The 27,850-nt window shown below is 38.1% G+C and overlaps 1 protein-coding gene across 3 annotated transcripts; it reads left to right on the forward strand.

The window, feature by feature from the left end:
- The first annotated feature begins 16,578 nt into the window (after positions 1-16,578).
- On the forward strand, positions 16,579-23,537 carry LOC127969237 (uncharacterized). Of its 3 annotated transcripts, none has more exons than XM_052571080.1 (5): positions 16,579-16,678; positions 17,201-17,372; positions 21,848-22,089; positions 22,168-22,661; positions 22,735-23,537. In XM_052571080.1, the coding sequence occupies exons 2-5, from the start codon at positions 17,201-17,203 to the stop codon at positions 23,375-23,377; spliced, it is 1,551 nt and encodes a 516-aa protein (XP_052427040.1). In that variant the 5' UTR covers positions 16,579-16,678; the 3' UTR covers positions 23,378-23,537. The 3 variants fall into 3 exon arrangements, with proteins under 3 accessions (XP_052427040.1, XP_052427031.1, XP_052427049.1); XM_052571071.1 differs by lacking the exon at positions 16,579-16,678 and adding an exon at positions 19,123-19,349 and having other exon boundaries at positions 17,224-17,372; XM_052571089.1 differs by lacking the exons at positions 16,579-16,678; positions 17,201-17,372 and adding an exon at positions 19,206-19,470.
- Positions 23,538-27,850: the final 4,313 nt, after the last annotated feature.

The following is a 27,850-nucleotide window of genomic DNA, read 5'->3' on the forward strand; positions in this document are numbered from 1 at the left end:
AAAAATTAATAGCCTTAATGTACTGTAAGTCGATTTGGATAAAAGCATCTGCTAAATGCATTCATTTAATTTAATTGATATCTAATGTTACCACTCCCTGGCACTAAACACGCTATTTATATTACAACAGTCCACGTGAAGCATGCAGAGTGTAAACACCCACACAGTTAACAATGCAGTGAGACTGTTCTTCAAATATTTTAGAATTTACTGTTTGCTTTGCACTAAGAGGAATAAGACAGAATTCACCTCAAGAAGATGCGCTGAGAGCATTGGTGGAAATCGTGGGGGGTTGGGAGGGTCAGGACCCCCCCCCCGCCCCCATTTGAGGTTTGTCCCCTCAAAAAATAATTAAAATATGTGTTTTGTAAATAATATAATGATATATAATTAAACTAATTGTGTAAGTAGTAAAACAATACAAATGCAAACGGAGCACACTGACACACACAGTCCAGTGCGAGAAAACAACGTGTTTCAGTAGTTGTGGAACTAGTCAAGCTTATTTCAATCACATTAAACATCGGATGAAGTAATTATTTTCTCTTTAATATAGATGATGCTGAGTCATTAATAAATCGTGTCCAAAAAATATAATCGTGTACCAATGTACTTTTGTCAACGATGTAGTCTGCTATGTTAGCGATTATAACGTTTACCCTTGTTTTATACAATTTATGCATTTACCTAGCTTGTTTAATAACGTTCTACACACAACCATAGTGTACGCATATTTAAGTCTTGTACATTTAGATTTTCCATCCATATTTTTAGAATTAGTTTACTTTAATGAAACCTTTTCAAATGTAAGGGTCGTGGAACATGGCGTGCCTCAGGGAAGTTGTCTTGGGCCGCTCCTGTACACAATCATTACCAATGATCTTCCAACTGTTTTAGATAAAGCAAGCATTTCAATGTTTGCTGATTATTCCACTGTATATTTAGCAGGAACTGATATTGGTGATTTAAATACAAAACTACAGAGAGAACTACAGTTAGTGGAGAACTGGAATAACAGGAAGGAATAACAAATTGATTCTCAATGTATCTAAAACTACCTGTTTTGTGGTTGGAAGAAACCGAAGCTTGAACTTAGCACAGAGCAAAATTCAGTTGAACAAAAAGAAGTGGCTAAACTATTGGGAGTGATGATTGATAGTAGGTTGTGTGGGGACATACATGTTCAGAAACTGTTAACTAAAAGGGGCAACACTTTTGCTGTTATTAAAAGTAAAATATTTTACACCACAGATTGTTAAACAAGTACTTTATGCATTGTTTTTTTCACACCTTGATTACTGCTCTTTGGTTTGCTCCAATACTTCATCAACTAATATAAAAAATCTACAAGTTATCCAGAATAAAACTGCACGTCTGGCTCTCATGTGGGTTTAGATCAAATGTTGACAAAATGCATGAAAGCCTCTTATGGTTTAAAGTAAAAATAGATTGGTGTATTCACTAATGGTATTTGTATGTAATGTTATAACAAACAAAACACCTTTTACTTTATATGCAAAACTATCCTTTAGTACAGATACACATTATTATCCAACGAGGCATGCAATAGGAGGTAGTTTTATTTTACCTTTATTAAAAACCAAATCAATTCAACGTTCAGTAAGGTATAGAGCTATGTGTGAATGGAACTCTCTTCCAAATACTATTAACCCTCTCAGGCTCATATTAAGTTTTAGTAACTTAGTAACTTTAGTAACCTTTAGTAAAGTTTTTAGTACTCCAGATACATGAAATATGTATCTGGAGTAATAAGGTTTTTAGTTTTTAACTGTTGCAAATCAGCAATGCCTGCCTTGAGAGGGTTTTAAACAACAAAACACTTTGTATGGTTTCAAAAAATCACTTAAGAAATATTACATTCAAAGAAACATATACAGTTAATATTAATTTAATTTAAGGAGATACTTTTATAGGGTTCTTAGTTGCATTCTTTTTTATATAGATCTCTTCGGAGCGGCGCAATTTTTATTAATTGTTATTTTGTGATCGATGGTATTAACTGTACAATATGTATTTTCAATGTAGTGTAATGTCTTGTACGTATGGTGTCATAAATTGTATTGTCACATGGTAAATTATAGGACCTCAGGAAAAATAGATTTTAGCTTATGCTGAAGCTAATGGGGATCCAAATAAAACAAACAAACGCACCCGACGTCGTAATTACGACTTGTCAACTCATAAGTACAAACTTCCCAGGGGACCTTGAATGCAGCATTAGTTGGTTTCAGTGGCTGTTCATCGCAGGGGAGGCACCGCTTCCCCAAAATTTTGAGGTGAAAATGAGGACGATTTAATGTTAATAAAAATTCACAAACATTTCATAAAATTAAATTAAAAATAAAATTCACTATTCTTTTCAGTTCATGTCTCAGAACGTATATACTTTTGTTTGTTTGTAATTTCACAGTTACCATTACATTAAAGCTCCGCTTTTCTATCACAAATGTGCTGAATCTGCTGATGTAATTACAACCGCTAAGTGAAAGAGAAGGGGAGGGGGAGGCCAGGGGAACCAATCAGCATCGAGTGTTTACTTTCAGCGCTGAGGAGTGTTGAGAAAAGGAACATCATAGAGACGTAAATTAGCGGCTGGGCTGATAATTATTATGTATTTATAATGAGTAGCAATACTGAATATATTTTCTAAACGTTTTCTGACTAAAAGCCACCAAAAAGCAATTTTAACGTAGTTAAGCAAATAATAATAATAACAACAATCGGCGGAGATCCCCAGACCAATACAATTAACGTTAGTGTGCCCCCTCTATTTTAAAACCCACGAGCCGCCATGGGTTTATTTAATTTAATATAGTTAATCTAATACAGTATAACATCATACGAATAGTGCAGTTGTTCTCCGGAAATTAGAATAACAAATGTGATTTTGATTATTTTAAAAGTTTAATTAACAAGAAGTTAATATTAAGTGCATTTTAGGCACCATATTGCCTCTTTTAGCTCTATTTCACCAACGAAAAAAGCTGAAGACTAAGCTACAGCAGTAACAGCACTGTACATTTGCGTCTTTGAGAAACACACTGAAGGAGGTGTTTCCTAACTGAATGAATCTGATTGAACAAATCAGTCATTGACGTAATAACTTATTTTTATCTGGCCCCATTTTTAATGTGTTATACCCCGTCATTGGTGTTTGCAATCATCTGAAATATAATTGTATCAAGTAATATTAAGTATTTTAATTTAAAAAACTTTGTTTTTTACTGTAATAAAATGTTGAAATTATAAATATTTTCTGTGAAAACAAATAAATATGCATACATTTTACAATAAAATATTGTAATGTTGAAAACGTTCTTAAAACCTTAGATTTTACGATATTATTTGAGTAAAACTACATCTTTTGGGGTTGTGCACATTGTGCACACGGTTCTGTCTTTGTTTGTGTCTGCCACGTGCTCCCCTTGTCCCACCTCCTTGTTACCCCTGGTCATGCCCCCTTGTTTAGCCCTTGTCTGCTTGATTGTTTTCACCTGATCCTCATGTGTACTTTCCTATATATTGGGGTTTCTTTCCTTGCGTCTCTGCTGGTTCGTTTTTGGTGTTTACCCGTCTCTTGGCCTAGAATTTATCCCTTTGAGCTTGATAATTATTTTGATCTCTTATCTAGTTGTTTATATCCTTTTTGGTCTTTAGCTTTGTCTAGTTTAAAAGAAAAGGAAGTCTTTTTGTGTATTCTAATCTAGTTTTGTTTCTCATTCGATTTAAACTTTCATTTATTCTTGCTTCAGTGATTCCAGTTTTGGATTGAGTATTGTTCTTACTCTTGGATTATAGTTTTGGTTTTCTTTTGCTTTGTTCTAATTTTGTCTTCAATTGTCTGTGTCGTTTTGAGTCTTGTTTTTGTGTATTGTCCTGTCTTGGCCCCACTCAGATTTCCTGACCACTGTACCCCACTGCCTGGAAGCAGCTCACCTCTCACGTGTCAAGTCTCTGGTCTTGTGAGTCTCTACCTGGCGACTAGTCTGGTGACGTTGCAGTTTCACTTGAAGCTACGAGTTTCCTGTGTCTACCTGGTCCTTCCTCTGGAGCTGCCTACTCTGTGCTTGGGCCTGTGGTCATCTTGGACTGTCTCAGTGGTCATCCCTCCTGCCCGTATTGTTGTCTGCCCAGCCCATCTGTTTGAACAGTTTCACTGCAAATTCCCCAGCTGTTCCAGCCTTCGTCTTGTTAATAAAATACCCTTGTCTGCTCATTCTGCATTTGGGTCCCATTTCTTGCAGATCCCTGACAGAACGAACCAGCCACACTCGGGACCCAGCAATGAGCATCCGTATTGTTCCTCCCAGTACCGCTAAGGGGAGGCTGGCACTCCAACAGGCAGTGGCATCGCTCCGCCAGCAGGGCCAGGAGGTTGTTTCATTTGCCCAGTTTTTCTGGACCATGGCAAGGGGCTTGGAGTATCCGGACTCTACTCTAAAGGAGGCTTTTAATCTCTGCTTGGATGATCCCCTACCACAATGGGAGATGGAGCAACTAAGAGGCATAGATTATTGGACCTTTTCTAAATATTTGCACCATCGCAAGGACTGGCAGATTCTTACACCCCCAGAGTCAGTCTGCAGGGACCATGCCACCTTCCCTCCCACGCCGAGTCAAATTCAAGACCCTATCCCATCTCCTACGTTGAAGCGTAGAATGAGGAGGAGGAGGAGAGCTGCCCAGAACGCCACATCCGTTGCAGAGCCGGTTAAATCTGCCCTTGCAGCGCCAGAGCCGGTCGTGCCCACGCCAGAGCCGGTCGTGCCCACGCCAGAGCCGGTCGTGCCCACGCCAGTCAGTCCAGAGTTGATTCGAAGTGTTGAAGTCACCCCAGAAGCTGCCAGTTGTGCACATTTGAGCCCTCAAAGACGTAAAAAGAGGAGGGCACCCATTGTGCAGCCAAATGCTCTTCTTTCAGAGATCCCAAGCACACTGCGCCAAGAGGGCCTGAGTCCAGAGTTTGCCAGTCCATTGACCTGGGAGGGCCCTAGTCAGGTGCCCCAGAGTCCAGTGGTTCCAAAGGACCTGATTTTGATGGTTCCTCCAGTGGTTGAGGAGGACCAGTGTCAGGAGAGCTCTAACACGTTGGTCCAGGAGGAACAGACTCAGTTGGTCCTGTATTCAGTGGGTCCAGAGGTATACAGTCTGGAATCAATCCACAAGTCTGTCCAGTCTTCTCCAGTCATTCCAGAGCCAGATTGCAAGGACCAACCCGCTCTCTTACCCTTGCCGAGTCAAGTCCTAGATCATCTTCTGACTCCAAAGAAGCATAGGGCAAGAAGGAAGAGCGCAGCCCAGCATTCTGCATCTGTCTCAGAGTCAGTCAAGTCTGCTCCAGTTATTCCAGAGCTAATCCAGCCTGCCACAGGCATTCCAGAGCCAATCAAGTCAGATCCTGCTGTTTCAAAGCTAGTAGAGACTGAGCCTTTCATCCCAAAGGTGGCCAAGTCAGCAACCATAATAAAGGCGGTTACATTAAATGCAGTCAATTCAGAGGCAGCTGATAACCCACTGCTGTGCTCCCAGAAGCCAAATCAAATGAGAGCCGGTGTTGTGCAGTTTGACATTCCCTCCCAGGAGGTTGCTAGTCCTCTGGTCCAGGAGGGCCTAAGCCATGAGACCCCAGGTCCAGAGGTCCAGGATTTCTCAAGTCCGGATGCCCTACCTCCAGTGGTCTTGGAAGACCAGATTCAGAATGTCCCTAGTCCTGTTATCCAGGCGGACCCTAGTCAGGTGGTCCAATATCCAGTGGTCCCCGACGTATGTAACCTGGTGGAACCACACCCTAAGCTGCCCACTTCACCAGTTGTCTCTTCCCTAGAGAAGGAATCTGTGACTGTCTATGTAACTTCACCTGAACCACCGGTTAATCCTGTCATGCCCAAGAGGGGCAATCGTATGTCATGTCAAAAGTCATGTCATGTTCCCAGAGCTTGTTGTTGAGATGGCACCCCCTGAGCCCATGTCGGCTCCAACCTCTGAGCCCAATCTGATTGAACAAATCAGTCATTGACGTAATAACTTATTTTTATCTGGCCCCATTTTTAATGTGTTATACCCCGTCATTGGTGTTTGCAATCATCTGAAATATAATTGTATCAAGTAATATTAAGTATTTTAATTTAAAAAACTTTGTTTTTTACTGTAATAAAATGTTGAAATTATAAATATTTTCTGTGAAAACAAATAAATATGCATACATTTTACAATAAAATATTGTAATGTTGAAAACGTTCTTAAAACCTTAGATTTTACGATATTATTTGAGTAAAACTACATCTTTTGGGGTTGTGCACATTGTGCACACGGTTCTGTCTTTGTTTGTGTCTGCCACGTGCTCCCCTTGTCCCACCTCCTTGTTACCCCTGGTCATGCCCCCTTGTTTAGCCCTTGTCTGCTTGATTGTTTTCACCTGATCCTCATGTGTACTTTCCTATATATTGGGGTTTCTTTCCTTGCGTCTCTGCTGGTTCGTTTTTGGTGTTTACCCGTCTCTTGGCCTAGAATTTATCCCTTTGAGCTTGATAATTATTTTGATCTCTTATCTAGTTGTTTATATCCTTTTTGGTCTTTAGCTTTGTCTAGTTTAAAAGAAAAGGAAGTCTTTTTGTGTATTCTAATCTAGTTTTGTTTCTCATTCGATTTAAACTTTCATTTATTCTTGCTTCAGTGATTCCAGTTTTGGATTGAGTATTGTTCTTACTCTTGGATTATAGTTTTGGTTTTCTTTTGCTTTGTTCTAATTTTGTCTTCAATTGTCTGTGTCGTTTTGAGTCTTGTTTTTGTGTATTGTCCTGTCTTGGCCCCACTCAGATTTCCTGACCACTGTACCCCACTGCCTGGAAGCAGCTCACCTCTCACGTGTCAAGTCTCTGGTCTTGTGAGTCTCTACCTGGCGACTAGTCCAGCCCATCTGTTTGAACAGTTTCACTGCAAATTCCCCAGCTGTTCCAGTCTTCGTCTTGTTAATAAAATACCCTTGTCTGCTCATTCTGCATTTGGGTCCCATTTCTTGCAGATCCCTGACACATTGGAATTCACAGTATAAATCTATAGATTTTTAAGCAAACAAAAACATTCATTTTTACAGAAGCATGATGTTAAAAAATAGGGTCCACCGTAATAATACAACCAGTAAATACCATTAGAAAAAAGCAAATATCAGCAGTAATAGATAATTGATAAATTGATAGTATTTTGTATTTTCAAATTCAGATACTGATATACAGATTAAAAGTTAGGCCTGCAGTATATCATTGTTAACTTTCTGATAAAAAAAATCAACAGCAAAAGAAGTTCATGGTTATGAATAAAATTGATTTCATTGTTTTTTTTAATTATTATTTTAAAACAACTTTATGTTATGTTTTACGCCATATTATCAAGGCCACCTTAAGTGGGTCTGCATTAAATTTTGAGTTTGTGTGATCACAGTTGATTGGTTGCTGGTAAACTGTGTACAGACGTTTTATGTTCGAATTGCAGAGAAAAAGTGTTTTCTGGTAGCAACATTGTGCAGTATGTGCGAATCATTTCACCAAAAAAAGGGGAAGTAAGTCAAGATGTGGCTGCAGCGGTCTGCAGACGTGACTTCTGATCAAACCTCCTAAAGAAACAAAGGGCGACATTACATTACAGGATGACGTCACCTGAAAATGATGCTGCTCAGCTGTGTGCAGAGTGCTTTTTTTTTTTTCTTGCAGGAGACTTGTTGGCTAAAGCCCTGCATTTCAACCCGAGCCAGACGCGCCCCTACTTATTTACGCCCCTAGTGCCCGGGCTTCGGGCCAATTTTCACTGCCCACATGTAACGTAAACAGAGTTTTCAGACAGCAGCATTGATGATTTATATAGAGAGTCTGAATGTCAATCATCATCTGTTCCCACCACATCAGATGACTTTGTAACCTTGATTTCTGAGCCTGCTGCACAGTCTATTACAGATGAAGATAACACGGAAATTTCTCTATGATCTGTTTTCTGCATGTCATACAGGGCCATTGAGGACAGCGTACTCCAGATCTCAGACCTTTAAAAAGGGAGAGATGAAAACAGAAAAGATAGGTTTGCCTGTTATGTGCCTTTAACACTAGAACTACCAAGGCAGTCATTTTGACCGTTTTAAAGATTGGCAATGTAATAACTTTGTTGAAATAAAACCCATATAACTATAGTTCCATGACTTTTCTTAATGTAAATTTTATTTTAACATTGTTATTTTATTAAAATTACAAAACACAAAAGAGTTCTGAGTATTTCTACCTTGAATGGCCATAGCGGTCAATTTGACCGCACATATTTACAGGCGTTGTATCTTCTCAGCGCTTTTTCCCACCGTTAAAGATGTGCGTAGCTGTTGCCTAGTAACCTTTCTCTGGCAGTTTTGTATGCTTTTGCTAAGCTAAAACTTAGCTTTACTGTCAAAATGGCAACAAGAAAGAAAATGACTGTCACTGAGGTTTTATCCTTGCTTGAGAACATTGATGATGCAGAGTCTGATGGAGGAGCAGAGAGCGATGTCTCTTGGTCTCTTGACAGTTCGTCTGACACTGATTCTGAGAGTGATTCAGAGTTTATTATCTGTCCTAATATAACAGAACTATTTATTCATTCTAGATTTCATTAGAGGCTGCATAAAATTGTTTCCGATTCGTGTGGTCCAAACATTTCCGATAATGCTAAAGCATTGTAAACTCCAAAAGCCAAATGTATTGAATAAAGACAGAAGTAATCATTTCCAAAATTCACAATATGTTTTTATCTAACGAAATATTCTGCTTCATTTTATATTTGTTGACATTTTGACTTTCAAAAACAACATTTTAACTGCGGTGAAAAACTTAGATCTCCAGCTTGCCGGATGCAAATTGCGGAAAGCCAATTGCGGCATGCACTTTTGTGGGAGGTCTAGTAGCTCTTACACAATAATATCACGAACATATTATATTATGTATGCTTAAATTACCCCACATTTTTCATAAAACATGACCATAGAAGCTTTGAAGTAAATATAACATGACAAAAATGACATTCACTGCTGTCTGGTATGAACAGTCAAAATGACCGCTATTGGCAGTTCTAGAATTCCGGTAGTGCTAGTGTTAAGACAGACTTTGAGATGTCTGCTAGAGTCTGATCTGTGGCAGAAATCAGAAGAGCCCTCTACTGAGCCTCCTGCTGATGTTCTGTGTGACATAAGTGATAGTAAGCGGTTTAAATCAAATGATTTTTTTGGTCAAAACCCATCATGCGTCAAGCTAGTACTCTACCAGGATGCCTTTGAAGTCGTTAACCCTTTAGGCTCTGCAAGGACAAAACACAAGGTATTAGCTGTACATGCATCAGTGGCAAACTTGCCACTTCATGTACGCTCAGACACAGACCACATGTATCTTGTCTTACTGTGCAGGGAGAAAGATTTTAAAGAGTTTGGTCATGCTTATGCGTTCTCTGAATTACTAGCAGACTTGAAATAATTGGAGGGCAGTGGGATTGTTGCATCAGATGAAACTAGAGTCAAAGGAACTTTGTTTTGCATTGCTGTTGATAATCTGGGTTCTCACTGTATTGGTGGCTTCACTGAAAATTTTAGTTCTTCAAAGTACTTCTGCAGGTACTGCCTGATAACGAAATCTGAATTTCAGGGTGCTGACCCAAATCTCTGTGGACCAGAACGTACCAAAGAGAACTACAACTCTGCTGTTGATTGCCTCCAGATTGACAATACACCAGACGTCAAAGGAGTGAAGTTCAGGTCAGTGGTCAATTCACTCAAATACTTCAACGTTTGTATGCCAGGCTTGCCACCATGTCTAGGTCACGATATCTTTGAGGGAGTTTTGGCATAGGATGTGGCACTGTATCTGCAGTACTTCATAAAGAAAAAAGCATGGTTCACTTACTCCCCTCTGAACCGACGCATCAAACAGTTTAGTTACCATGCCTCTGATGCTTCTACAAAGCCATCTGAGGTCAGCCCTCAAGCAGCTAAACTCTCAGGACAGGCTGTACAGAACTGGAACTTCCTCCGATTGCTGCCTCTCATAGTTGGTGACATAGTGACAGACCCCACAGATGATGTGTGGAACTTAACTCTGCAGCTGAAAGATATTGTAGACATGGTGTGTGCTCAGAAAATTTCAGTGGCCCAGGTAGCATAACTTGATATTCTTATTCAAGAATATTTGGAGTCAAGAAAAGCTCTGTTCCCAGAATGCAACCTGAGTAGGGCTGTGCAAAAAATCAATGCGATTTTCATGCACATCTCATCAGTAAAAACACTCCTTTAATTGGAAGTATTATCTCTTGCACGTGTGTTCAGATCAGGGTTGCCAGGTTTTCACAACAAATCCTGCCCTGTTGCTTCTCAAAACTAGTCCAAAACTAATCACGATTCCAGGAGGTTCCCAGATAAAAAAAAAAAATGCTTCCCGGGGTTAAAATATACGTTTTGTTTTTTGGCATGGTTGTCTTAGTAAAATTCGCATTTTAGGGGCTAAATATCACGTTATTGGTATTGGGGTTGCTTCAAACCGCGGACATGAAAAACAACCGCAGACTTGGCAACACTGGTTCAGGTGGAGCGGCAGTTACTACACAGAGCCGTAGTCTACCGACAACTAACACAAAATCGCTTTCAAAATTGACAAAGAATCGCCACCGATTTTAAAATCGATTTTGTGTAGATTGTCAGTGAATTACGGCTCGGTGTAGTAAATGCCAACCAATGTTGCCAAGTCTGTGGTTGTTTTTCATGTCCGCAGGTGGAAGCGACACCAATAGAAATAATGTGATATTTAGCCCCTAAAATGTGAACTTTACCAAGGCAACCATGCCATAAAACTTACATTTTAACCCCGGAAAGCAATTTTGTTAATCGGGAAACCTCCTGGAAACGCGAAACGCTAGTTTTGGACTAGTTTTGAGAAGCAACTGAGCAGGATTTGTTGTGAAAACCTGGCAACCATGATCTGAACGCACGTGCTGGCGATAATACTTCTAATTACAGGAGCGTCTTTACTGATGAGATGTGCATGAAAATCGCATTCGATTTTTTGCACAGCCCTAAACCTGAGAACAAAACACCATTTTCTACGCCATTAACTAGCACTGATTCTGAAATTTGGCCCACTGATAAGATTATGGACAATGCGCTTTGAAAGTAAGCACAGTTATTTCAAGAGAGGTGCAAACAATTAGCTCAACAGCTTAAACAGTCCCAAGCATCAAGAGCCATTCATAAAAAAAAGACAGAGAGAGGAGAAATATTAACTGATCCCAAGCGGATAAATGAATGCTTTGCAGACTTTTTTAAATAGGTATACACATCCAAAGAAAATATAGATATTAATGAAATTAATCAATTCTTATCTAATACTATTAATCTTCCCCGATTCAGTGAAGAAGCTGTTGAAATGTTAGAGGAGGAGATTACTTAAAACAAAATCAGTGAAGTGGTTAATAATCTTCCTAATTAATAAATGTGCAGGCCCAGACGGTTTTAGTGTAGAATATTATGGAAAGATTTTGGAAGATTCTTGCCCCTGTGTTTTCTCCGTATGATCAATCACTCATTCTCCCAGTTGAGACCCCCCCCCCCACACTGTACAAAGCGAATATAATTTTAATACCGAAACCCTGACTAGATAATTGAAGATGTCCTCATATCGCTCAGTTTCTCTTATTCCAATAGAGTCAAAAATTATAAGTAAAATATTGGCTAATAGATTGAAACAATGTATATGTTCAATCATAAATCAAGACCAGACTGGATTTATGCAAATCAGCACATACAGTCAAATCTGAGACGCCTTTATAATATAATATATAGAAAACAGGTGACAAAAGCATGTGTGATCTCATTTGATGCACAACAAGCATTTGACCAAATTGAATGGCCTTATATGTTAACTACTTTAATAGATTTGGATTTGGGGCCAGATTCATTCAGTGGATTGGTATTTTATATGCTAAACCAGGAGCTTCGGTCCTTACAAACTTGACACTGTCAGCCTCATTCTTACTATACAGAGGAGCACGTCAAGGCTGTCCCTTTTTCCCCATATCTACATTATTTGCTCTAGCGATGGAACCCTTGGCAGAAAGTGTCAGGCGGAATATTGAAATTGGCCCTATTCTAATGAATGATAGACTCCAATATATATCTTTATATGCAGATGATATTGCAGATGATGTTCTTTTGTTTATATCAAAGCCAGAATTGTCCATTCCACCTCTTTTGAACCTTTTAGAATCATTTAACAAGTTCAGGTATCACAATAAATTGGGATAAAAGTGAGTTAATGCTTTTAACTTCGAATATCGACACAACCTTTTTAAATTCTATACCATTTAAAATCATTACATTAAAACATTTGGGAATCACAGTCACAAGAAGAGCAGCTGCATTACTCAAAGCGAATTGGCATATTAAAATTAATCAGCTAAAAGATAATATTAAATTTTGGAGAACTTTGCCTATGTCTATGGCAGGAAAGGTCAACGCAATTAAAATTGTGACTCCCCCTCGATTTTTATATTTATTTTCTTCCATTCCAGTTCTGATACCATCAAGCTATTTGCAAAATTAGAGTCTATTATTATTATTTAATTTATATGGAATAATAAAACTGTCAGAATATCAAAAAAAAAAAAAAAAACATCTGTTTAAGCCAAAAGCAAAAGCAGGATTTAGTCTTCCCCATTTCAGATGTTACTTTTGGGCTGTTAATTTACAGTCCCTTTCCTGGTGGAAACAAACTCCAGAGAATAAAGGGAAGATACCGGAATGGGTCTGGTTAGAAAGAACCTCGTGTAGTAAGACATCTTTAGAAGCTTTCTTAAATATTCCAAAAAAAATAAAATGAGAATATAATAGTAAATAATTCCCCTTAAAATATGGAAACGGATTAAATAATTTTTGGATCTTCCACATATTTATTTGGACAGCCCAATTTGTAAAAACCGTGCCTTCACTCCTGGCTAACATGACAAGTTTTTTTCCCAATGGAAGCAAAAGGGATAAACCTTATTGGACTTATACATTGATAATAAATTTGGTTTATTTACTCAAATTAAATTAAAATTTGAACTTTTATCTACAGATTTTTTTCGGGTATTTACAAATTAGAGATTTTACAAGGAAACATTTCATAGGCTTTGAAAACATATCAATACATCAAACTCTCGAAACTCTTAAAGGGTTAGTTCACCCAAAAATGAAAATTATGTCATTAATAACTCATCCTTATGCTGTTATGTAAGACCTCCTTTTATCTTCTGAACACAGTTTAAGATATTTTTGATTTAGTCCGAGAGCTCTCAGTCCCTCCATTGAAGCTGTGTGTATGGTATACTGTCCATGTGCAGAAAGGTAAGAAAAACATCATCAAAGTAGTCCATGTGACATCAGAGGGTCAGTTAGAATTTTTTGAAGCATCGAAAATACATTTTGGTCCAAAAATAGCAAAAACGACGACTTTATTCAGCATTGTCTTCTCTTCCAGGTCTGTTGTGAGAGAGAGTTCAAATCAAAGCAGTCTGGATATCTGGTTCGCGAACGAATCATTCAGTTCACCAAATCAAACTGAATCTTTTTAAACGGTTCACATCTCTAATATGCATTAATCCACAAATGACTTAAGATGTTAACTTTTTTAATGTGGCTGACACTCCCTCTGAGTTAAAACAAACCAATATCCCGGAGTAATTAATGTACCCAAACAGTACACTGAATGAACTGCTGTGAAGAGAGAACTGAAGATGAACACCGAGCCGAGCCAGATAACGAACAAAACATTGACTCGTTCACGAGTCAAGAACCGTTTCTGTCAGACGCGTCCGATTCGTAAACCGAGGAGCTGATGATACTGCGCATGTGTGATTCAGCGTGATGCAAACCGACACACAGAGCGCCTGAACCGAACTGATTCTTTTGGTGACTGATTCTGAACTGATTCTGTGCTAATGTTATGAGTGCGGGTAAACCGAAGGCTTGATTCAAGGGCAATCATCACAAATTACGCCATTACATCGAGCGCAAAAGAACCGGTGAACCGTTTTCTTCAACCGGTTTATTGAATCGAACTGTCCGAAAGAAGTACTGGTGATCCGAACACCGATGCAACCGGTTCTTCACTCGTAAACGAGTCAGTCTTTTGTTCGTTATCTGGCTCGGCTCAGTGTTCATCTTCAGTCAGAGTTCAGTCAGTGTAGTGTACTGTTTGAGTGCATGCATTACTCCGGGATATTGGTTTGTTTGAACTCAGAGGGAGTGTCAGCCACATTAAAAAAAAGTTAACATCTTAAGTCATTTGTGGATTAATGCATATTAGAGATGTGAACCGTTTAAAAAGATTCAGTTTGATTTGGTGAACTGAATGATTCGTTCGCGAACCAGATATCCAGACTGCTTTGATTTGAACTCTCTCTCACAACAGACCTGGAAGAGAAGACAATGCTGAATAAAGTCGTCGTTTTTGCTATTTTTGGACCAAAATGTATTTTCGATGCTTCAAAAAATTCCAATGGACCCTCTGATGTCACATGGACTACTTTGATGATGTTTTTCTTACCTTTCTGGACATGTACAGTATACCGTACACACAGCTTCAATGGAAGGACTGAGAGCTCTCAGACTAAATCTAAAATATCTTAAACTGTGTTCTGAAGATAAAAAGAGGTCTTACATGTTTGGAACAGCATAAGGGTGAGTTGTTAATGACATAATTTTCATTTTTGGGGCGAACTAACCCTTTAAGTAATCGGAGTGCATCTAATTTTTCTTCAGCTGTTAATAAGATGCAGCCTCATATTCTAATTGAGCGACTGGCCTCTTATTTTAATTTTAACTGATCAGATTTTATTAATGCTCTTAAATTTGTTAACAGACAGACTACAGAAGGTATTTGTGAATGGCCACATGTCCACTATCCTCACTTCAAACACAGGGTCTCCGCAGGGCTGTGGCCTTTCTCCCTTGCTTTTTATAATGTACACTGATAGCTCCATGACTTCCCAATTGGGTAGCTACCTTATGAAATTTTCTGATGACACTGCCCTATTGTCACTTCTTCAGGGGGACCGATTGGACCATGGAAGTGCCTTATCACAATTCGTGAATTGGTGTGATGAATCCCTACTGGACTTATATGTGACAAAAAATAAGGAGTTAATTATTGATTTTAGAAAGAACTGTTTTAACCCAGAAACCAGCATTATACATAGCGCAAATGTTGAAATTGTAGAGACGTTTAAGTACTTAGGAACCATGTTTGATAAAAACACAGAGTCTATCATTAAGCGGGGACAACAAAGAATTCACTTGATGTGGAAGCTAAATTCTTTCAATGTATCTCAAAGGATCTTATGTAACTTTTTCATTGAAAGCCTTTTAACATTTTCTTTCATCTGCTGGTTTAATGGATTGTCTGTGGAATAGCCTCAGCAGTATTGTTAAAATCTTATCCAAGATCACTGGTGTTCAGCCGACAGACCTGAGCTCTCACTGGAAAAAAAAAGGGCTCCAGAAGGCTAGACAGGTCATGAGTTATCCTGACCCTGTTCTTAGGCAGGAATTTTGTCTAATGCCCTCAGGACGACGCTACCTTGCTGTGGACATGCAATCCATGAGAAATAAAATGTTGAACCACATTTTTCTGTTTCTCTGTTATGTTTTTGTTGGTAAATTCTGATTCATACTGTTCTTAGTTTGTCCCACATATAGTTTTTTGCATTTGGTAAATTAAATAAATACAATTGTGTGAAAGTGGGGTCAGAAGCTCTGAAAATCTGTTAGGTGAAGTGATTGTGGATCCCTTTTCTGAACTCAAAATACTTAATCTTTACTGTTTTCTGTAGTCTGCTTTGTACTAATGTATCCAGTAAATTTGTGTTTGGATGAATTCACACAGCACTGTGTGATGTGAAATAAAAACTAACCTCTTGTCCTTTCCTGCATTGTTGGGCATTTTTTCAATGTGACAATAATATCATATTTCTTTCTCCCAATAATGTAAAAATCCTTCAGTGGACTTGCATTTCACTCAAACTTGAGCACCTGTGAGGGACACTGTAGAGACAAGTTGAGCAACACTCCCTATTAAAGATCATGTAAGTTGTCATCCTCCAGGAGTTCAGCAGATGTCACAATTTCTCATGAATTTGTACACTTTGTGCCAAAAAGACTCGGGCAGTTTACTTAAAATTTTGGAGGACATGCAAAGTACTAGAAAATACATTTGTTTAATTAAATCAAGGGTCTACTAATTTCTACAATCCTTTATGTGAACAAAATTGGTTAATTTACTTATTTTATGGATATACCCTTATACAGGTATTTGTTGTATGAATTTGTTATATTCACTTAATATAAACACAACAACTTACACCTGCTTTTTATGCACTCTTTGTTTGTTGGTAATTCCATTTTAATCTATATCTGATATTAAATGCTCTCTGCACCCAAACATTACCATTTTGCTTTTTTGTGTGTGTGTGTGTGTGTGTAATACTCTTCCAGTACTAATTCTTATTTATTATTGCACTTTTCTCATTTCAGACAGCAGCGTGTGAAGGGGACTTTTATTTTGATTTCATGATGTGACGTCACAAGGCTGCGCCGCGTTCCAGCGTCTGAGATTCGGCTGAAGAAAAGGTTTGTGTTTTAAGATACTAAAATGTTTCGTTCAGTGCAACCCTTTCGGATAATTTTGTAGTTTTTACAGACAGTGTAAAATTATTTTTAACATTGTAAAAATGTATCAAATAATAATTTTAAAAGGTGCATCACATTTCGCTCCCTGTATCGTGCTTCAGTGTATCATAAACATGAATTCGGCCACTGTAGAGCAGTGGCGAGAGAAACTGATTTTAGACTCGAAAATCCGTATTGAGTCAAATGATTCAGTGATTCGAAGCGCTCGATTCACCGCGCTCTGACGTCACACGACGATCAAAACTGTGTAATCTACAAATCATTAAATTTACCAACATTAATAATTCAAACATGTAAATGGCGTTTATGTATAACTTGTGTTCTTTTATTAATTGGTACTACTGGTGTTTATTGTTTTCGTTTAATCAGGTGATTTAAGTCCACTTGACTGAACTAGGGATTTAGTTTGGTTTTATTTTGCTTTCTGTTAATTATTTTCATCTTAAATTTACTATTTTAAAGATGGCGTTCATTAAAGAGGAGAGCGAAGACATGCGGATCGAGGACACTTTCAAAGTGAAACAAGAAGATACGGAGGAACAAGTAGAGATGGTGTTTATTAAAGAAGAGATTGAAGAAATTAAGGTTGAAGAAACATTCAGAGTCAAACATGAAGATACTGAGGAACAAACAGGTTAGTTTTCATTCTCAAAGCTTAATGTTTTTGAAGAATGCCATATGAGAGTGTCTGTGATTAAAGATGTTTTATTTGACATGGAGCTGGTTGAGATCACATGAGAAGATCCGACTCTTAAGACACACACAAAATTAGAAAAAAAGAATACAAAAGTAGATTAAACATATATATATATATATATATACACTGTTCCACAATTAAGTTAAACAAATGAATTTAAGCATTTTCAGTTCAGAAGCAGATTATGGGTTTAATGTTCCACAATATATATAAATATATATATATATATATATATATATCCTGAAAATAAATATATAAAATAACAAAAAGCATCATTATATGTAACGTATCTTTACATTCTCATCTACAAGTTTTTTTTCCTTTTTTCAGATATGCTTTGTACCAAACTGATCTTGTAAGCACAACTTTAGATTCCAGACTGACTAAAAACATGTATGCTCTGCATTTTACCCATCCAAAGTGCACACACACAGAGCAGTGAACACACACACACACCGTGAACACACACCCGGAGCAGAGGGCAGCCATTTATGCTGCGGCGCCCAGGGAGCAGTTTGGGGTTCGGTGCCTTGCTCAAGGACACGTCATTTGTTTCTCTCGGTTCATGTCAAATTAATTTTGATAAATAAGTCGCACCTGACTATAAGTCGCAGGACCAGCCAAACTATGAAAAAAGTGCGACTTATAGTCCAGAAAATACGGTAGATTTTTTTAAAGAGAAAACATATATGCATCTAATCAATACTCTTGTGCTTTGTAGAGTTTTGATGTGTTTTCTGCTCTTAATGGTGCTGCTTAAATGTGGTGATTAAGAAACAATATTGAAATACAAAATTAAGTTAACCAATGAAAGGCTATATAGTACATTTAGATAGATGCATATATACAGAGAGACACTTTTCACTTGCTGTAAGTGATTTTAAGTAATTAATGGAAAGTAGTTTGATCTTTGTATTGCTATGATCTATTTTCTCCATGGATTTATAAAAGGTTACACTGGTCGGTTTAAATAGACCTTAGTATACCGATCCACTCACCTGTTATGCCACGGATGTTTTTGATCATGTGAAGAGGATGATATTTTCCATCTGTATGCGAAAGATTGTAAAGTACAAGCCTAGTAGTTTACATTATTAATAAGTTTAACATTCATATACATTGCAAATATGGAAACATTTTGATTTGTGAGATTCGAGTAGTAACCTCCAAATAAATCCATCCATACCCACACTGGCTCCGTATCGTCAGGATATAATGCACCATATGCCAGATTTTTTTAAAACAAATAGGCCTACCTGTGACGTAAAAATCTAAAATCATATATTTTCTTGTAACACGATCCAGCAAGATCAAACTAAGTACTTTTTTTTTTGAGTGGGTTTTGCACATCCTGTCATACCAGTGTGCTGCTGCAATGTACGTATTTAGCAGCATTAAGGTTAACTGTTAATCGATTGTTCATTTAAACAAAGATCGATCATGGAAATGATTGAATATCGATATCCCTAATCACAGTATAACACCAAGTAAGTTAAACTTAAGAGATATCAATCTGTCCAGTTAGGAAGCATAAGAATCAGTTTCGCCTGCTGTGGTGCAAATGAAAGCGACAAAAGGTGCACTGAAGGGGCAACAGCAAGATAACCTCCCAAAAGGGAATGATTTTGTGGGTGGTGGCCACAGATCATTTTCCTCTCCTTATTTTTCCTGTCTGATTTGTCTTTAGTTTTGTTAGGGTCATTGTCAATGTCTGTAGCATAATGCAGTACCGAGGCAGTCAAGGTCCAGCCGGATTGCACATCCATACATATCATCAAAAGGAAGTTAGGTGTGTCTCCAGCATAGTTTCAAGAGCCTGGAGGAGATACCGGGAAACCGGCCATTATACGAGGAGAGCTGGACAGGCATGTAGAAGGGCAACTGCTTCTACTGCTTCCCACCGACTGAGCCAAAGTAAGCCCACATGAGCCAATCACATTTCTCTCCTGTGGCTTACTTTTGACCAATCACATTTTTCTTCTGTGGCTTACTTTTGATCAATCACCGGCTGCTATTATGGTCATCTTTACAATAGGTAAGGCTATGGTTTACTTCATTATGGAATATAGGTTATTGTTTGTTCATATACATTGTGTATTTTTGGAATATAAAACAAGCCAAAATAGCTTAGCTTTTACAGGTGCTGGTCATACAATTAGAATATCATCAAAAAGTTTAACGAATTCCATTCAAAAAAAAGAAACTTGTATATTATATTCTTTCATTACACACAGACTGATATATTTCAAATGTTTATTTCTTTTAATTTTGATGATTATAACTGCCACTAAGGAAAATCCCAAATTCACTATCTCTGAAAATTATAATATTGTGAAAAGGTTCAATATTGAAGACACCTGGTGACACACTCTAATCAGCTAATTAACTCAAAACATCTGCAAAGGCCTTTAAATGGTCTCTCAGTCTAGTTCTGTAGGCTACACAATCATGGGGAAGACTGCTGACTTGACCGTTGTCCAAAAGACGACCATTGACACCTTGTACAAGGAGGGCAAGATAAAAAAGGTCATTGCAAAAGAGACTGGCTGTTCACAGAGCTCTGTGGCCAAACACATTAATAGAGAGGAGAAGGGAAGGAAAAGATGTGGTAGAAAAAAAGTTTACAAGCAATAGGGATAAACACGCCCTGGAGAGGATTGTGAAACAAAAGCCATTCAAAAATGTGGGGGAGATTCACAAAGAGGGGACTGCAGCTGGAGTCAGAGCTTCAAGAACCACTACAAACAGACGAATGCAAGACATGGGTTTCAGCTTCGCATTCCTTGTGTCAATCCACTCTTGAACAACCGACAGTGTCAGAAGCGTCTCGCCTGGGCTAAAGACAAAAAGGACTGGACTGCTGCAGAGTAGTCCACAGTTATGATTTCTGATGAAAGTAAATTTAGCATTTCCTTTGGAAATCAGGGTCCCAGAGTCTGGAGGAAGAGAGGAGAGGCACACAATCCACGTTGCTTGAGGTCCAGTGTAAAGTTTCCACAGTCAGTGATGGTTTGGCGTGCCATGTCATCTGCTGGTGTTGGTCCACTGTGTTTTTGGAGGTCCAAGGTCAACGCAGCCGTATACCAGGAAGTTTTAGAGCACTTCATGCTTCCTGCTGCTGACCAACTTTATGGAGATACAGATTTCATTCTCCAACAGGACTTGGCACCTGCACACAGTGTCAAAGCTTCCAGTACCTGGTTTAAGGACCATGGTATCCCTGTTCTTAATTGGCCAGCAAACTCGCCTGAACTTAACCCCATAGAAAATCTATGGGGTTATGTAAAGGGAGATGTGATATGCCAGACCCAACAATGCAGAAGAGCTGAAGGCCACTATCTGAGCATCCTGGGCTCTCAGAACACCTGAGCAGTGCCACAGACTGATCGACTCCATGCCACGCCGCATTGCTGCAGTAATTCAGGCAAAAGGGGAAGTCGTGGCCTAATGGTTAGAGGGTTGGACTCCCAATCGAAGGGTTGTGAGTTCTAGTCTCGGGCCGGACGGAATTGTGGGTGGGGGGAGTGCATGAACAGCTCTCTCTCCACCTTCAATACCACGACTTAGGTGCCCTTGAGCAAGGCATCGAACCCCCAACTGCTCCCCGGGCGCTGCAGCATAAATGGCTGCCCACTGCTCCGGGTGTGTGCTCACAGTGTGTGTGTGTGTGTTCACTGCTCTGTGTGTGTGCATTTCGGATGGGTTAAATGCAGAGCACAAATTCTGAGTATGGGTTACCATACTTGGCTGAATGTCACTTCACTTCACTTTAAAAGGAGCCCCAACTAAGTATTGAGTGCTGTACATGCTCATAGTTTTCATGTTCATACTTTCCATTTTTATACTTTTCAGTTGGCCAAGATGTATAAAAATCCTTTCTTTGTATTGGTCTTAAGTAATACTCTAATATTCTGAGATTTTGGCCTTTAACTAAATTAGTGAAATCAACTTTTTGATGATATTCTAATTCTATGACCAGCACCTGTATAACACGTTTTCTTAAGTACCTGTGAACCTGTAACTTTTCCCATGGTAAATGCAGAAAAAACATGTCACTACTGATCAGATTAGTTAAAATCATTGGTTATCCGCTAATTAAGCTATATTGCTGTCAACAATGATGTGTGTATTGTGTGATTAGTCATGGTTTCTGGGTCCTATGTCTAAACATAATTATTAAAAATAATACTTTAATATTTGGTAATGATAATAGTGATGTCATCCGAGAAACCCTCATCCGCCCTCCCCAAATTTAATCATAGTACTTATTAATACTTAAAATTCATGTAAAATGCAACAGCCATCGTTATATTGTTTTTGTTAATGTTGACTCAGAGTTATCTATTTAGCCTTTAATGTATTAGACAAAATATTTAAAAAATCTACTTTCTTTCTCCACTTTATTCTTGTAGGTGAATTGCTGGGAATGGAGTACCTTTACAGCCAGATTGGCAAAAATCTGACTCCAGTACCTCAGAAACCAGAGGAGGAAGACAGGCTGGTGGAGGAAGTTGATGACAAGAACCTGCAAGATGAGGGGTTTAAGGAAGGGAGTCAAGGACAAGGTGGTGAACAAAGACAGCATCTTGCACCTGCCCCTTCAGTGCTGTCACAGCCATTTGACACTGGAAGCAGTCTCTCCGATGAGGCTCAGGTAAGACACTTAAAGGACTTATTTATATTTAAATCTTGTTTTATTCCACATGTATTAACATTAATCTGCATTTACTAGGGAGCAGTCATTGGACCCGATAACATCACTTGGTGGGACAAGGTCCAGGAACTGGCTGGTTACCTGGTGGGTCTTCGTGAGGCTCCCTACCTCAATGACCTGCAGGTGACAGAAGCCATCCAGCTGTGGACAGCTCTCCCTCATATTGATAAACAGCAGGTAAACTATCAGCCTCAGCTGACACATGGGAACTTAAAGGCACCGAAGCCGTCCAAAGTCACACCGGGTGTGGAGAGTGTGAAACGGTGTCTGATTGGACATCCTGGGAGTCCAGCACTGTTGCAAAGCACCATCTGCTTGGTTGAGGCCATTTGTATGAAGCTGTGTGCTTTACACAAGTCGCCGACCAAGAAGGCTGGAGTTTGCACCCCCAGGTGGTCTAAAATCCTCTCGGATTACCTCCACATCCGAGAGCTGGTGCTTAACAGTCACAGGTTGATGGATGAAACAACGATCCAACTGTTTGAGCTAAATCAGAGGACACTCATTCAGTGGTAAGATAGGCAAATTATTTGCTTCAAATTAACTGAATAATTCCAAATTTATATACAAGTAATTTATTTTCAGGTTTCAGCAGCGGCAGAAGAATAAGGAAATGAGTGTCCTCACCCAGGTACTTAATCTACCTGACCGAATTGATGTAGCTGATATGCAGGTTCCTCCGTCAAGGAAAAAAATGGATGAAACGTCATCGACATCAGGCCCAAAACATCAATTTATCCTTCCGACAAATCAAGAATGGCGGGCTCCTCTTCTGCGACCAGGTCGACAGCCCCCTGCTATAGCACCTGCCCTCACAGCATCAGGAGTTGTGCAGCCCATTTCAGCACCTGGGTCATTGTTAGGCACACTAGTCCTTAACCCAGACATGACTGTATCAATAGTTATTCCATCTTTTGGTGCTTCAAGATTCAATGCAGGCCCAGTTCCGCCTGCTCCAGTGTCTGCTGCTCCTGTGTCCCGTTACACACAGAGGAACAGGCGTCGGCGGGCCCTGGAGAAGGAAAGTGGAGTCTATAAGAGGAAGTATGTGCGGGGGGTTACTTTTAACATGTGCAGCAAATGTGGGCAGCCCAAAACGAAAGAGTTTGGCCACAGTCGATATGGTAATGCCACATTTTGCTTGCATGCCTCAAATGGCAAATCTTTAGATGACTGGTTGGCAGAACAGCGCAGGCAAAATAAATGCCAACCTCCACCTCCTCAATAAATGATATCTTTCTTGTATGCATTATGTATATATAACATGGACCCACTCTTTCCTATTGTCCTCTCTCTCTCTCTACACATATATGCAATGAACGTGTGTGTGTGTACTAATATCAATATGTGGTATTCATTTTAATAAAACATTTTACATTTGAAGTGTCTTTTGATCAGGTAAATTAAATCTGATAAATCATATCAATCAAATCATATCCCACACACACAAAAAACTCATCTTTGAAGAAACATTTTTTTTTTTTTCATTTTATTTAACCATAAACAAACATATAATATGCTTTTTGAAAAATAATATACACAAAGTAATAAATACCAATCAATATAATATTTAATAGATAACTAAATGGTCTTCACGTGCTAGACAATGCTTACATTGATGATGCAAGTTGGATTAGTTAGTCAGCCTGTAACATTAGTTTTTTTACATACATTTTTGGTGTGATTTAAGAATTCAGCTCTGAGTATTGTTAAGTTTTGTTTCCAATGATTGTTCTCACATAATGTTCTTAACCAGGTCTGAAAATACCCTTAGACTCTATGTTCTTTGTAACTCCCCACCAATGTAATTTACCATCAACAGGACAGGTCATCACTTCCCTGGAGTTCAGAAGAAACCTGATGAGAGGGCAGTATGGTACAACTCAGTGTCTACCAAAAGGGGGCCGTCCTGCTTTGGACAATTCTCTGCGGTTAACAGCGAGGCATTTCCCTGCTAAAGTTCCACAGACAACCGCCCAGGGCAGTAGGACAAGGCGCCACTGCAGGGTCTGCCTGTCCAGCTCTCGGAAGACAAAGGAGAGGCGTCTCACAAAGTACATGTGTGTGCCATGCAACGCTCCGTTGTGTGTTACTCCATGTTTCGAACAGTACCACACTCTAAAAGATTACTGAAAAAAAAAAACTATCCACTGTCAGTTCAAATAATGTACATAAGTACTTATAATTCACAGTTTTTTTTTTTTTTTTTGGTTTTAGGGGAGTTTGTACATGTAAATAATTTGTCATTTCTTTTATTATCAGTTATTATAGTTTTCTGTTCCCTATATTAAAATAGTTTACATTGAATGAACATGTTCACCATTTCATGCATTGTGTGTTTCTCTTTCAAGTATTAGAAACTTAGTATATCATGCTATATATCATGTTACATAGTTATAAAACAACCCCACAGTGCACATTTGACATTGTGCAGTCTTCCCTTAATGTTGACATTCTTGCGCAGCTAATGGTTAATAAGTAGGCCAATAGGAGAAATTACTTGTGATTATGATTCATGCTACTTTCAACAACCCAACTGAAAATTAGAAGATGGACTCAGAGTACCTTACAAGTGCAAGGAAGACTATTTAAGAGAGACATAAAAATGATCTTTAATTGTTTGTGGATTTTAGTATTCAAAAAATTATCAAAAGTTGCTTTAGTAGTGAGGAGCTATAGGCCATTCAAAGTGTCATAATGTTTTTTCTTTCTGAGTCTAGGGTTGGGCAGGGGCAACATGAAGTGGAAGTGACACTTAGTCTAAGAGATTAGCCTTCTCTCTCCACCTCAGCACATCACAAGACCACAACAGTAGGGATTTAAGGAACAATATGTATACTTAAAAGGACGCAATTAATTTCAAGAGGGGATCAACATAAAAAACTAAAATAGCAATCTGTCTAGACCCTTCAACTATTCTATGGTAAGTAAAGAATTGATTGAGTGTTTACTGTAGTCTTCATGCATTATGACACAATCTGTATTGTATAAAGTGCTATTTTAACAAAGGTGAAATGACTTAATTTGAATAAAGACTGTTCTATGAAAGTAAACACGAAAGTGGTAATCAAAAGGTGTCAATACAACACACAAATCCATTGAGAACTAGAATTTGTAGAGGTTTTTGATCCAATAATACAGGTGCTGATCATATAATTAGAATATCATCAAAAAGTTTATTTATTTCACTAATTCCATTCAAAAAGTGGAACTTGCATATAATATTTATTCATTACACACAGACTGATATATTTCAAATGTTTATTTCTTTTAATTTTGATGATTATAACTGACAACTAAGGGAAATTCCAAATTCAGTATCTCAGAAAATTTTAATATTGTGAAAAGGTTCAATACTGAAGACACCTGGTGCCACACTCTAATCAGATAATTAACTCAAAACACATGCACATTGACAGTTGTCCAAAAGATGACCATTCACACCTAGCACAAGGAGGCCAAGACACAAAAGGTCATTGCAAAAGAGGCCAGCTGTTCACAATGCTCTGTGTCCAAACACATTAATAGAGAGGCGAAGGGAAGGAAAAGATGTGGTAGAAAAAAGTGTACAAGCAATAGGGATAACCGCACCCTGGAGAGGATTGTGAAACAAAACCCATTTAAAAATTGTGGGGGAGATTCACAAAGAGTGGACTGCAGCTGGAGTCAGTGCTTCAAGAACCACTACAAACAGACGAATGCAAGACATGGGTTTCAGCTGTCGCATTCCTTGTGTCAAGCCACTCCTGGACAACAGACAGCGTCAGAAGCGTCTCGCTTCAAAAAGGAGAGGCACACAATCCATGATGCTTGAGGTCCAGTGTAAAGTTTCCACAGTCAATGATGGTTTGCGGTGCATTGCTGCAGTAATTCAGCCAAAAGGAGCCCCAACTAAGTATTGAGTGCTGTACATGCTCATACTTTTCATGTTCATACTTTTTAGTTGGCCAAGATTTCTAAAAATCCTTTATTTGTATTGGTCTTAAGTTATATTGTAATTTTCTGAGATAATGAATTTGGGATTTACCTTAGTTGTCAGTTATAATCATCAAAATTAAAAGAAATAAAAAAACATTTGAAATATATCACTCTGTGTGTAATTAATGAATATAATATACAAGTTTCACTTTTTGAATGTAATTAGTGAAATAAACCAACTTGATGATATTCTAATTATATATGACCAGCACCTTTAAATATATTTGATTTATCCGAATTTAATAAAAAAGACTAGTCGGTAACTCTTTATAATAACGTTCTGTTGTAAGTTATTTAAAAATTATTAGTTAATGATGAACGAATCATTTACAAAACATGACTATACTTTCATAAATTATTTATAAGTAATAAGTTAAAGGTCCCCTTCTTCGTGTTACCATGTTTTAAACTTTAGTTAGTGTGTAATGTTGTTGTTAGAGTATAAATAATATCTGTACAATTCTAAAGCTCAAAGTTCAATGCCAAGCGAGATATTTTATTAAACAGAATTCGCCTACAAAAAATGTCCCGTTTGGACTACAGCCCTCTAGTTCCTGCAGTAATGACGTCACTAAAACACTTTTTTTTGACTAACCTCCATGAATTCACAAACGGGGGGGCGTGGTCTTGTTGCGCTCCGACGGAGAAGAAGGAAGAGCTGCGTTTGTGTTTGCCATGTCATTGAAATGCTGTTATTTTCATCTCGGAGTCCAATCATCTTTGTTTGGCCTTCCCAGGGAAGCTGTACTTGGAGATTAATGGTTACAATTTATGTTTAACTCGGTTCCTGAAAATTATAATCCACATGTAAAACTTTGTGCAGCACATTTTGCTGAGGACAGCTTGCTGAGGACAACTTCCTGAATCTCAATCAGTTAAATGCCGGATTCCCGCAAAGATTATTCTTGAAAGATGGAGCAGTGGGATGCAAAAGCTTTGTAAATTATTTATTCATGCATTTACACATCATTTATAACAGGTGTTGAACACTTTGTAGTGTGTACTAAGTACTGACTGGTGAGGGTATATACAGCTGTCTTCTCTGACACACATGGAGTCTTTAACTTCCGTGCACCTGATGTTGGCTTCAGTGTAGGTAAAAGCGGTTGAGAGGTTCACTTCATCATAGATCCACACACTCCACACAGAGCACAAATCTGTGCTGATGAGAGAAAGGATTTAACACAAGCCACTGGAATCACCTGACTAAGGCATTTATAAATATTATCCACTTCAAAACAAATGAGTTAACTCTTCCTAAAAATAGTGCTTTAGCATACCTGCATGTTTGTACTTTTGATAAATCATATAATGATCATTTACTAATGGTTTGTTCATCATTTATTCGTGATTAACAATTGTTTATTGAGATACTTATACAAAATGATTTTGACATATAAGTGATAATGTTATCAACTAATAAATTGATTTATTTCATGATTTCAACTTTTTTTAAGATAACTTACAACACATTTGTAAATCGCTAGCATACCACTCATTAACCATTTATGAACATATAGTCATGTTTTGTAAAAGATTTGTTCATCATTAACCAATAACTTATAAGTGACTTATAACTGAATTAATCAAACATTACTAAAATGTTAACTTATTACTTATTAATCATTTATAAATATATAGTCATGTTTTGTAAATGATTAGTTCATCATTAACTAATAATTTATAAATTACTTATAACAGAATGTTATTATAAAGTGTTACC

This window comes from Carassius gibelio, chromosome A4 (genome assembly GCF_023724105.1).
Source record: "Carassius gibelio isolate Cgi1373 ecotype wild population from Czech Republic chromosome A4, carGib1.2-hapl.c, whole genome shotgun sequence".
Taxonomy (NCBI): Eukaryota; Metazoa; Chordata; class Actinopteri; order Cypriniformes; family Cyprinidae; genus Carassius; species Carassius gibelio.